At 54.0% G+C, this 12,413-nt stretch overlaps 1 protein-coding gene across 1 annotated transcript in view; it reads left to right on the top strand.

Annotated features, from left to right (window-relative positions):
* Positions 1-1,352: 1,352 nt before the first annotated feature.
* Positions 1,353-12,413, top strand: part of LRRC4B (leucine rich repeat containing 4B) — a 33,505-nt gene continuing 22,444 nt past the window's right edge. The window contains exons 1-2 of the mRNA XM_027860893.1: positions 1,353-1,430; positions 4,262-4,602. Coding sequence (XP_027716694.1) covers positions 4,306-4,602 — 297 coding nt within the window. The 5' untranslated portion in view covers positions 1,353-1,430; positions 4,262-4,305. The remainder of the gene's footprint in view (positions 1,431-4,261; positions 4,603-12,413) is intronic.

The raw sequence follows: 12,413 nt of genomic DNA, 5'->3' as shown, positions 1-12,413 counted from the left end.
GCGTGCGTGCGCGAGTCAGGCTATACGCTCTGCACCGTATGAAGTGGGGGGAGGGAATCCTTGGGATGGATGGGGGTCTCATTCGAAACACCATGTGGGGGTAGACCTGCAGAGCCCACTTAGAGCCACAGTGGAAGGATGGGTGTAGAGTGCAGGCTGGGACCAAACAGCAGCCCCCACCCCCACCCCCAACCCCCCTCCTCTCTTCAGCTGCCCAGCCAGAACCAATGGGTTAATTAGATAACAGGGTCTTTGATTAGACCGGAGAAGGATGTAGGGAGGGAGGTCTCTGGGACTGGGAAGGTTTCTGCTCATGTTATTTCCGCACCCCCCCAGGAGCCCCAGAGGAGGGGGAAGAGGGGGAGGGCCACAAGCCCTCCTCACTTCGAGCCTCCCACAAGGAAGGGGGGGTGGGAGGGGGAGGAGAGGGGAGGGAGAAGGAAAGGGAGAGAACTGGGTCTCGGCTTGGCTCTGCACTGTCGTGTGACCAGAAACCCTAATCACTGCACAAAGAGGAAAGAGAGAGAGAGAGAGAGAGGGAGGCAGAAAGGGAGAGCAGCCTGAGTGCTGGAGGAGGCAGAGACAGAGTGGGGGTGGGGGTGGGGGACAGTGCCAGGGACAGAGGCAGGAGCTGAGGGAGACAGCCAGAGGGAGAGAGGGAAAAGCCCAGAACCGGGAGGAGAGAGGCAGCCAGCGCCAAAGAAAGAAGGGCAGAGACTCAGAGACAGACAGAGATCCAGAGAGAATCTTTGGGAATCTGAGGGGCAGAGAAGGAGGGAGGGCAGAGGAAAGGAGCTGAAGGAGAAGGCGATGGAGGAGAGAAGGGAGGGCAAAGGAGAGGGGGGGAGGAGAGCCAGAGAGATGCACTGAGAAAGGAGACCGAGCCACTGACCGAGCGACCACCCTGACCACGAGGGGAAGGAGGCAGGTGGGGGTAGAGGGGCAAGCAAAGGGGAGGAGAGCAAGGCAGATACACTGAGAAGGCAGAGCCTGAGGAGGGGAGGGGGAGGGAGGACATAGGAAGGAGGAGAGGGGGAAGGGAAAGCAAGAGGGGAGGAAAAGCAGAAAGGGATCCAGAGGAAGAGAGGAGGAGGGGGCAGGTGGGGGTGGGGGTCAGTGGGTGGAGGGACAGGAAGCTTGGAGAGAGAAAGCTGGAAAGGGGACCCTGAGCGGCAGGAGAGGCCACGAGAGGCAGAGGAAGAGAAAGAAAGGGGCCGCTGCAGTAGCCACAAGTCTCCCATCCAAACGGGGGGGGGGGGGGGGGGGAGACCCAGGACACCCTTGCGCCCCTCCCCCCAACCACTGCCAAGAGGGGAATTCCTTGGAGCTCGAGGCAACCACAAAGAACCCCTGAGGAAGAAATGTGCTGGGGGGGCCTGGGGGCGGGGAGAGGGGAACCTCTTGCCCCGAAGGAATCTGGAGTTGCTGGGGTGAGTGCACCTCACTATGGGGGTGGCAGGTGGGTGGGTGGTGAAAGAGAAGGGAGGGAGAGAGTGAAACCCATGGAGACAGGTAGCAGGGGGAGATGGAAATGGAGAAAGCGACAGGGAATCGAGATGGGGTGGGGAAGGAGAGCTGGAGACAGAGCCACTGGGAGGAGGGGGAGGGTGAATGGGAGAGAAGCGCTGTTGTTCTCGTCTGGGTTAGCGAGGGCCAGGGGGACTGTTGGGGGGGCGGGGGATGTGGCCCTAGACTCTGGGGGCAACAGGAAGGGCTGACCCCCTACCATCCTCTCAAAGTCTGGAGTTTCACCTCTCCCCTTTAAGAGGACCCTAAATGGGGGAGCCCTGGGAACAGGGGTTCAACCGACACACCTCACTGTCATACACAGTGAATAGGAGATCTGCAGATGAACACAGAGACACAGGGGGCAGGCGGAGATGGCACATGGTTCTGAGAGTCGCAGAGGTGTGTGTGTGTGTGTGTGTGTGTGTGTGTGTGTGTGTGCTCGCCCAAGTGGGGAGGGTGGCTGTGCCAGCACTGTGCTAGTGCACTGTGTCTATCTTTCTGGCCAGGTGCATGTGTGTGCTGATGAGCCCTCGTCTACACTATTGGTGAGACTGGGGGAGGGGGTTGTCAGGTGCAGCCCTGGTGATCTGTGTGGGTGTGTGGTGTGTTGTGAGGGTTCTGCTAGAGCGAGGGTAGGAAGGGGGTGTAGGCACTGATGTGTGTGTGTGTGTTTGTAGTGTGAAGGCTTTGGGTGACAACATATAAGGATGTGTGATGATGTTTGAGGGGTGGTTCAGTGGCATTGGTGTCTGGGGGCCTGTGGTATACGCTGGCACAGTGTGTGGTATTGGCGTGCTATCTCTACGGTCAGTGCGTGAGTTCATTGTGTTACCATGTAGAGGATTTGTTCCCTTGCCCGAGTCTGTGTGTACGAGCGGAGCTGGGTGTTGGGGTGTGTGTGTGTGTGTGTGTGTGTGTGTGTGTGTGCGCGTGCACGCATGCCTGGCTTCCCATCTCAGCTCTTCTCTGGCCTGTAGTGCCCATGGCCAGGTTACCTCTCCTCCTGATCTGTAAAGGGGCTGCATTTGGTGTTGTCTGAGCTCCCGCCGGCTCTGGGTCCAGGATCTGGTGTGGTTGAGTCGGTATGGGGGGAGGTCTGTGTCTGTGTGTGTATTCGTGTATATGTTGGAAGAGTCAGGGGAAAGAGATGTTTGTGTCCCTGAACTGGCCTGGGCTCCCGTGTCTGCTGATGGGGCAGTCAGACCTGGGAGGTGGCATCCAGAAACCACTGAGTCGACAAATTGAAAGAAAACAATAGTGAGGACCTCTCTTTTCTTCCCAGAGGAGGAGGACAGGCCCCCAGTAGGACCAGACCCATCCTCTCCATTCTCTCCCAGCCTCTCAGTCCCTCCTTCCCTACAGGTCTCCCCCAGTCATAGGCCTTTCTCCCCTCCCTGGCTAATTCCCAATCTCTCCCCCTTGCTCCTTCTCCCTTCCCATACCATACACTCTCCTGACGCCCTCCTCCAAATGCCCCAGCTCCTTCCCCTTCCTGTAATCCCCATTCCCCTACTCTCCCCCACCAGTGTCCCCTCCCCTCCCTTCCCCCATTCCCTTCTCTGCTCCTCCTTCCCTTTAACTATTGTTTTCCCATAACCATCCTACTCCATCCCTTATTCTCCTCCCAACCCTCCCGTGCCCCTTCCTCATTACATCCCCTCTCCTCTATAGATCTCCCAGTCTCCTCTATGACATCTCCTGGACCCCCACCACATCCTCTTCTCTTTCCCCTTTACTCTAGCTTGAGGTTTTGAGGACCAAAGGGGTCGAGGAATTCCAGATTCCTTGACCTTTGCCCCCTACCCTCCCTCTGTGAGTAGGGGGCTAGTGCTGGGGTCCGGGCCCCCAATCCCTTTCCCTGAGGTACCACCAGGGGTCCCAATCCCCAGGTCCTTATCCCCAGGGCAGTACCTGGTGTTCCAGCCCCTAGGTCCCTTTTCCCAGGGGTCCACCAGGGGTCCCAATCCCTGGGTCCCTCTCCCTAGGGCATTGCTGGGGGTCCTGGTCCCCAGGGGCAGTACCTGGAATCTCGGCCCCCAGGTCCCTCTCCCTGGGACATTGCTGGGGGTCCCAGCCCCCAGCTCCCTTTTCCTGGGGCATTGCTGGGGGTCCCAGTCCCCAGGTCCCTTTCCCAGGATGTGGGGAGGCCGCCCCAGGGCAGGAAGCCCAGGAGTGGACCAAGAGCCATCCCCCCATCTCAGTCATCTCTCCTCACTTGCACACTTGAGTGTCTGTGTCTTGTCTGGGCTTCTTTTCCCCTACATGTCTGTCCTAGGCTGTCTCTCTCCCTCACCTTTGGCCCTTGCACCCTCCTACCCCTGCCGTCCTTGAGCTCTGTCCATCTCTCCGGGGAGCTCTGGCCGCCCCTCTCCTAGTTCTTGCCTTCCTGACTCTCCTCCCAGTACTCATATACCCATTCCGGGTCCTCTAGATCAGGAAGTTGGGTGTGCGCTCGTACATGCACACACGTGCAAATAGCCATCTCCCTGGATCTCAGTCTCCTCATCTGAAACATGAGAGGGTTGGCTGAGGTCATGTGCAGGGTAGCTATGTGACTTTGGGAAGGACCCTGCCCCTCTCTGGGCCTCAGTTTCCTCCTGAGGGCATCTAACCATGGTACTCTCCTAGGACCTTCCAATGCCCGAAGCCTGTGGGTCTCTGTTTCTTGAAGATGGGAGGATGGGGGAGGTTGGCCCAAGCCCTTGTTTGCTAACCACATCCCTTCCTGTTCTGTCTCTCTGTCTCCCCACAGCCCCCCAGCACACCAGCCCACCCCACAGAGCATGAATATTGAGGATGGCTCGTCCTTGCAGCACCCCGTGGCCCCTGCTGCTCCCTGGGAGGATGTCCTGGCCCCGAGGGGCCCTGCTCTTCCTCTGGCTCTGCTCCCCCCAGCTGGGGGGTGGCGGGGGTGGCGCAGCCCTCGCGGCAGCTGCTGGAGGGGGGTCCCCACCAGCTACGTCCTGCCCGGCAGCCTGTTCCTGCAGCAACCAGGCCAGCCGGGTGATCTGTACCCGGAGGGAACTGGCTGAGGTCCCCGCCAGCATCCCAGTCAACACGCGATACTTGAACCTTCAGGAGAACGGGATCCAGGTGAGGAGTGGGCCGTGGGGCTCCGAGCCCAGGCCTTCTGGCTTGGCGGCGGGAGAGGAAGGTGGGGGTGTCTGGCCTGGACAAGAGAAGACTTTAGGGAGATGGGATGGTCGGCCTTCACTGCCCCCGGGACCGTCATGGGGGAGTAGCGGAGCCTGTCCACATCTCGCGTTTCTGAGGGCGTTTTTAGGTTTGCGGAGCAGTTTTCTCGCAACTCAGTCTGAGAGGTACAATCAATAGCGTTATCTCCATTTTATGGATGAGGAAACTGAGGCTCAGTCAGAGAAGAGAAATTCCATGCCCAGTTCACCCAGTTTGCCAGTGTCTGAAGCCAGAGGGAAGAGCAGAAAGGGAGCCAGGCTTAGAGCCGATAACAGGCAAACCTTCCTCACCCCTGGGCTGTCCCACCATGGAATCTGTGGCCTCCCCCTGCCTGGACGGCGTCCGAATAGAATCATTGCTGGCATTAGGGCTTTCGAGAAGCGCTGCTGCCTACCTTTAGGCAAGGCCCTTCAACTCTCTCTGGGCCACAGTTTTTCCACCTGTAAAATGAGTGGGTAAGATTAGAAGGGATCTCAGGTCCCTCCTGCTTCTAAGAAGGCGTTCCTCTGATTCCTCCAGTCTAAAAAAAAAAAAAAAGCCCGTGTTTCTGGGTCTCAAATGCCTCCCTTTTCTGTGCGCTACAACTCCGGGATTCTTGGATTCTGTGGGTGTGGCCAAGCCCTTCTGCCCCACCCCTCCTGTGTGTGCGAATTAGCCTCGCCTCCTCCCACCAGAAGGAGGGCTCAGCCCCTGCCCCTGGGAGACCCCCACGTCTCAGCACAGCTCTCTTGCAGGCTCTGGGCCCCCACAGAGCAGCCGGGAATCCGACTTTCGTCTATTTCTGGTCCTTTTCCCTTTGCGTGTCAGACTGGGGAGTGGGGAGGGGCTCCCTCAGAGCCGCGGCTTCCCCGAAGATTCCTCTGAATCAGAGGGCAGGAGGTCTTGAGACCGGAATTAGTGTCCCAGGGTCTCTATACCTTCTCTGTCAAGCTGCTGCACACTTTGTCTAGACTTCAGTGACTCCCAAAGGACCCTACAGATCCCTGAGTCCAGCTCCCTCATCTTACAGAAGGGGAAACTGAGGCCCAGGAGGGAAGGGATTTGCCCAGGGTTGTGCAGCAAGGCCCAGGTACAGAGTCGAAGGTTTAGAGACAATGAAGGGACAGATGAGACAAGCCTCAGGTAAGAGGGAGGGTCACACTCACGTTGAGAGTAGGAGAATGATCTTCCCCAGGCCACAGCAGCCTGATTGACCACTCTGCGGCCAGCGGCCTGGGAGCAGGGGCTTCCTAGCTGCAGAATCTGGGATGTCTGGGCATGTCTGCCACCCTCCAAGCCTCAGTCAGAGGCTCTCTGGGAGCTGCCACAGCCAAGAAAACCTTTCTCTGTCTCACTCCTGTTTCTGTCTCTGTCTGTCTGTCTCTCTCTGTCACACACACACACACACACACACACACACACACACACACACACCTGGAGCACATAATCCACACACAGGAAAGCTACAAGCAAAATGGAACAGGCTGTGCTGGGGTGGGCCAAAGGATCAGAGGAGGTAGTGCCTCAAGAGGAGGGCAGAGTTACGAATTCCTCAGGGGAAAAGATCGGCATTGCAGCATGGGGGATCCTGGGAGCAAAGGAAGTTGAGGCTATGGCCAGACCCCACCTGGAGTTCAGTGTGCGGCTGTGGTTCGGATCAGGACATTCCTACCTACACTGGGCAACCACAGTGCTGAAGGGCCTCAGGATATGCCATGTGGGCATCAGTGGGAGGCACTGGGAAGGTTTAGTTTGGAAAAAGCTCAGAGGAACATGACCTCCATCTTCAAGTGTTTGGGAGGTTGGCTTGTGGAGAAAGGACAGACTTATCCTGTCTGGCCCCAGAGGGAAGAACCAGAAGCAGTGGGGAGAAGGTGCAGACAGGTGGGCTAATTGTTGAGGTCAGTAGTTAGAGCTGTTCCAAAGTGGAATGGTTATGTCTCAGTGGAAGTCTTCAAACCAAGGCTGGATAAACAATCTTTTTGAGTATTGGAGTAAGGATTCTTTTGGGGGAGGGGGTTGGTGGTTCTGTGATTCTGAGGGACTGGAATATAGAGCACATGGAAAGGATTCCTGGGAAATGAGGTTGGAATGTGGCACCAGATTGTGGAGGGCCTTGAATGCTAGGCAAGAGTCTGACTTTGCCTCGGTAGGCAACAGGGATTTGGACGTACTGAAGGATTTGGAGCGAAGAGGAGCCATGATGCTTGCATGGGGAGCTTTTCCATTGGGGTCAATGATAAGAATTTGTACTCAACTGGCATGGCCTCTAGAAACCCAGGGTCCACTTTGAGCCCAAGGAGGCATGGGAGGAGGATGGCTGAAGAATGTCTGTGAAAATGTTTAGGAAAAGTTACAAAGCCCTTCAGAAAGAGTCTGGGCAGTGTAGGTTGGAAGGGCCTTGGAGGGCATCCTACCCAACCGACTGCCAGTTCAGGGAGCCCCCCATCACCTAGATCCTCAGAGCTAGTAACCTCCGTGGTTGCTGAGGCCAACTCACATCTGAACAGTGAGCCGCTGCACGTCATCCAGGAAAAGGGCCATCCAACCTCGGCTGGGAGATCTCCAGGGACAGAGAACTCACTACCTACTGAGGCAGCCTGTTCCAATTTTGGAGAGCTTTAATTGTTAGCGAGTTCTTCCTGATCTCCAGCCAAAATCTGCCTCCCTGGAACCTGTCCCTCCTCCCCAGTTCCACAGCACTTAGAGTATGGGTGTCCATTGACAGCTAGGTGAGAGGTGGATGGGATTCTGGACAGTTGGAATCTGGCCTCAGACGGTAACTAATTGTGTGACCCTGGATAAGTGACTTAGTCTGTCTGAATCTCAGTTTCCTCATCTAGAGCATGGGCATAATAATGGCACCTCCCTCCCAAGGTTACTGAGAGATCAAATGAGATATTTGTGAAGGGCTTTGCCGACTTCAAGGTGCTCTATGGATGCTAGATATTATTATTATTAATCATTATTATTATCAAACTTCTTTTTGATAATAATTCTCTCCTCCTTTTCAGTGAGGAGAATCCATAAATCTACGTGTATAGTGCTTGCTGACTTTTTCCAACCAGGTTTACGCACACCATTTCATCAAAGGGAATGTGGAAGCCTGGGAATAGTACCATCAGGAGACCCAGGCTCTAGCCCTAACTCCTGATCCCTGGGTGACCTCAGCAGAGCTCAGAGACTGCCTGTCTAAGAGGGTCTGCCTTATGCAGGCTGCTTGCACTTTCCAGAGGGAGTGGCCTTTGAGAGAAAGTGATAAGTCCCTGAAGAATTAGGGAGATGGCACAAATGCTCCTGTTGGACAGATAATAAGATGAGGCTCAGATAGCAGTGTCCTGCCCATGGTCCTCCAGCTAGTGAGCAATGAAGCAGGGCTCTCAGAAGTGAGGGGAGGTTAACAGGACAGAGCCAATGTCCTACACAGCTAGGCAAGTCACTGAACCTGCATCTGCCTCAGTTTCCTCAACTGTAAAATGTGGGTCATAATAGCACCTCGAAGGGTTTTTGTGAGGATCCAATGAGATCTTATTCATAAAGTGCTTAGCCCAGTGTTTGGCACATAGTAGGCACTGTATAAATGCTTATGTCCTCCCTCTCTGAAAGTGTGATTGCTGAGCCACCCTCAGTGACAGCTGTGGAAAGACTGGAGAATGGGAGAGGCACCCACACTCCAGGACTGGAGGAGAGTGAATGTCCCACTTTTCAAAGAAGGAAAACGATCGGACCTATAAACTCTGGCCCTCAAGCTTGCCTTCCCTTCCTGGGCTCATGTTCTAGTGTAAGGAATGGCTTGTGAGCCCCTGGGAAAAGACAGAGCCCCACAAGCCAGTGGGGCTTCCTCCAGAACAGGCCAGGCTGGGCTCACCTCGAGTTCCTTCTGGACGAGGAGGTCACTAGCAGATGAAAACAATGCTGCAGGTATTGTTGAAAGCCTTTGATGAGCTATCGCATGAAATGAGGAAGATGGCCAGATGCAGGCTCCACGACAGTATGTTTAGACAGACTCCTCGATGTTACCGTGGCAGGAGGTCTCCAGTGGAGTGCCCCACGGAGCTGGCTCAGCTTTCTCTTGATGGTGTTATATTCTGATCAGTGAGTGCCTTGGGGAAAGGCCCACTCATCAGACTTGCAGATGATACCAAGCTGGGAGGGACAGCAAACACACTGGATGAGAGTCAGGATCCAGACAGACCCCCTACAGGCTAAAGCCCTAGGTTCAGTCTAATAAGATGAAATCTCACCATAGGGCTAAGTGTAAAGTCTTGTACCCAAGTTCCAAAAACCAAAGTCACATGGGTGAGATGGGGCATCGTGGTTAGACAGGATTTTGTCTGAAAAAGATCTGGATGTTTCAGTGGGCCACAAGCTCCATCTGAGTGAGCAGTGGGATGTGGCAGCCATAAATTCTAGCATTATCTTGGACTATATGGAAGAGTACAGCTTCCAGGAATAAAGATGGTGAGCGCTTGGCTCCAGGCAGACAATGGAGGCATCTTGTGTTCAGTGCTGAGACCCACATTTTAGGAAAGACATCAGGGGTCCAGAGAAGTATGAGCAGAACGGTGCAGAGCCTCTTGTCCATGACACCTAAGAAGCTGTTTGAGGCACTGGCCATGTTCAGCCTAGAAACAGGCGTCTCCGGGGACGCTCTAGCTTCTCTTTCAGGAATGTCAGGGGGAGAAAGATTCAATTCTTTCTGTTTGGCCCCAGAGGAAAGCTCCAAAAGGCCCGTAGAGGCCGGGAGCTGTCCAGGGTGGAATGGGCTGCCCCTGCCTGGCGGACTTCAAGCTGTGGCTGGAGGACCTCTCTTTAGCCATGCTGGAGAGGGGACCTCTCTTTGGCCATGGGAGAGGACAAAGGGTTGGGTAGGGCCTCTGAGATGCTGCCATTCTGTGGTTCTACCCACGAAGCCACAGAGGGAACCTTAGATCTCAAAGTCCGCCCCATCTCCCTTTCACAAATGAGGAAACCAAGGTCCCAGAGGGAGGTGACCTGCCCAAGGTCACACAGTTAGTCAATGACAGAGCCTTCTGACTCCTGCCCTTTGATCTTTGTACTGAACCGTCCTGGGATATTCTAAAGAAAGTTCTGGGAGTACTGAGCGTTTTTAAAAATTGGCGTCTTTTGTTTTTAACATCCCCTTCATTTCTAAGCATCTTCCTCCCCAATCTGGAGTCAGGAAGACCTGAGTTCAAATCCAGCCTCAGACACTTAGGAGCTCTGTGACCCCAGGCCAGTCACTGAATCTCTCTGGGCTTTGTTTTCTTCATCTGTAAAATGGGAGTCATAATAGCACCTACCTCCCAGGATTGTCATGAAGATCAAATTAGATAATATCTGTAAGGTGATTAGCATAGTGCCTGACACATAGTAGCCGCTTAATAAATCCTTCTCCCCCTCCTTCCCTCCTTCCTTCTTTCCTCCCCTCCTTTTCTCCTTCCATCCTTCTTTTCTCCTTTCTTCCTTCCCTCCTCCCTCCTTCATCTTTGCTTCTTTCCTTTTCTTCTTTCTTTCCTTCCTCTCCTTCCTTCCGTCCTTCCTTCCTCCTTTCCTCCCTCCCTCCCTCATTGTTCCTTCATCATTTCCTTCCTCCCTTCCTTTCCTTCTTTCCCTACTTCCTCCATCCTTTCTCTCTCCATCATTCTTCCTTCCTTCCTCTTTTCCTTCCTCCCTCATCCTTCCTTTGTCATTTCCTTCCTCCCTACCTTTCATTCCTCCTTTCCTTTCTCCTTCCTTCTTCCCTTCCCACCTCCCTTCCTTTCCTTCTTTCTTTATTCCTTCCTCTCCTTCCTTCCTATCTTCCTGCACTCCCTCCTTCCCTCTTTCTTTCCTTCATTTCTACCCACCAAGCTGTCCCTTGTAATAAAGAATCCAGAGGAGAAAAGCAGCAGCCCAGCGCAGCCATCCTCACCATCCCCCTGCCCTGTAGCCCCTGCTGGGTGGCTTTGTCATGGGGATCTCACACTGCGATAAGCACCTGGATTTTTCCAGAGCACTCCTCACACAAGAGCCCTCGGAGGCAGACAGGCTCAGGGTGATTGCACCCATTTTACACAGGAGGAAATGGAGTCTCAGTGAAGTGAAGGACTTTGCTCAGGGCCACCCAGGTGTAAGGATGGATGTTCAGAGTCGGGCTTCAAATCCAGGCCTTCTGGCTTCCTGCCCAGTGTCACCTCCCACCCTCTCTGGCCACCCTCTTTCCATCAGACAACAGTTCTGTCTGCAGCTCAGAGAGTAGAGACGGAGGGTGCTGGGGGGTCTGACCCCTCCGTAACTATAGTGTGCATCGTCTGACACTGGGGAAATGTCAGGTCAGATACACAGTGAAAGAAAAGTCATGTCTTCAAAGCCTGGACTCTTGAGTCACCGAGGATCATGAGGGTCCCTTTCCAATTCCAAGGCCTGGCCTGCCCAGGACCAGATTTTGACTAAAAATAGGGCAAAGAGATGGCCTAGAGTCAGGAAGACTTTGAGTTCAAATCTAGATTCAGATCCTTACTAGTTGTATGACCCTAGGCACATCACTTCATTTCTGCTTGCCTCAGTTTCCACATCTGTAAAATGGGAATAATAATAACAGCACCTCCTTCCTGGGGTTGTGAGGATCCAATGAGATCATAATTGTAAAGCACTTAGTGCAGTGCCTGGGACACAGCAGGCAGTCTATAAACGTTAGCTATTATTATTACTCAGATTGAGTGTAGTGCTTTCCCCTCGCACCCAGACACCTCTCTGACTGTCCCACTCACTTTCCTTCTGCATAACAACTGATGCTTCTTTGGTACCTTAACCCTTCAAAATCACTTCTCTTTTGACAGATGGGAAAACTGACATTGCTAGAGCCTGAGTGATTTGCCCGGGGTCACACAGCTAGTAAAAGCTGGACTTTGAACCTGAGCCCCTCAGATTTCAAACTCAGAAATCCTAACATCCGGCTGGGCCTGGAGTCAAAAAGACCCCCTGAGAGCCCTGGGCAGCGCTCTCTTTGTGCCTCTAACCTGCAGAACAGGGGCTCCTCTGCTGTGTTGGGAGGGGGTGGTGTCGAGATTGGGGGGGTCAGAACCCTATCCTCCACCTCCCATCTCTGTAGCCTTGTGAAATGTATAAAATGCTTCCCTAGTAACCATCTCAGGGTATGGAGAGGGGAGTGGAGTGGAGGGAGGAGGACTTCCGGAATGATTTTCTCCATTTTGTATCTGAGGAAATCAAAGCTTCTCACATAGCTCCTGTGTGGTGAACCTGGGAGTCAAAAGCAGACCTCCTGCCTCCATAGCCAGTACCCTCTCTTGCCTGGGCTCTAGCTCTCTGTGCCTCAAACAAGGCTTGGCTTTCTTGCCTCCAGATCTTTGTCCATGCTGTCTCCAACCCTTTTCCTACGGAATTCTCAGTGGGCCATGAAAGGTCACCTCAGGCACTACCTGCAGATCCCTTTGCTGAACCCCTAACCTTGTCAACAACATTTCCCCCATCAGACTTCACTCTGCCCTCTGGGTGCATGTGTTTAATACCTGTAGCATGAGTCACAGTGTACCCCAATGACCTGTGTGCCTAGCACATTTGCTTGCTAGGCTCTGAGCCCACTGAGAACAGGGACTGGGTCTAGTCATACCCAAGCTTTGGGTCTGCCTCAGACTCCTACCCACAGTAGCTGCTTAATCTAACGTATTTTAAAAAATGGAATTGAATCAAAGATTTAACATACACTTGTTTAGCAGTTCCAGAGTGCA

The sequence above is a fragment of the Vombatus ursinus genome, unplaced genomic scaffold, assembly GCF_900497805.2.
Source record: "Vombatus ursinus unplaced genomic scaffold, bare-nosed wombat genome assembly UNPS02014308.1, whole genome shotgun sequence".
Taxonomy (NCBI): Eukaryota; Metazoa; Chordata; class Mammalia; order Diprotodontia; family Vombatidae; genus Vombatus; species Vombatus ursinus.
This window is presented reverse-complemented; position numbering and strand designations above follow the sequence as displayed.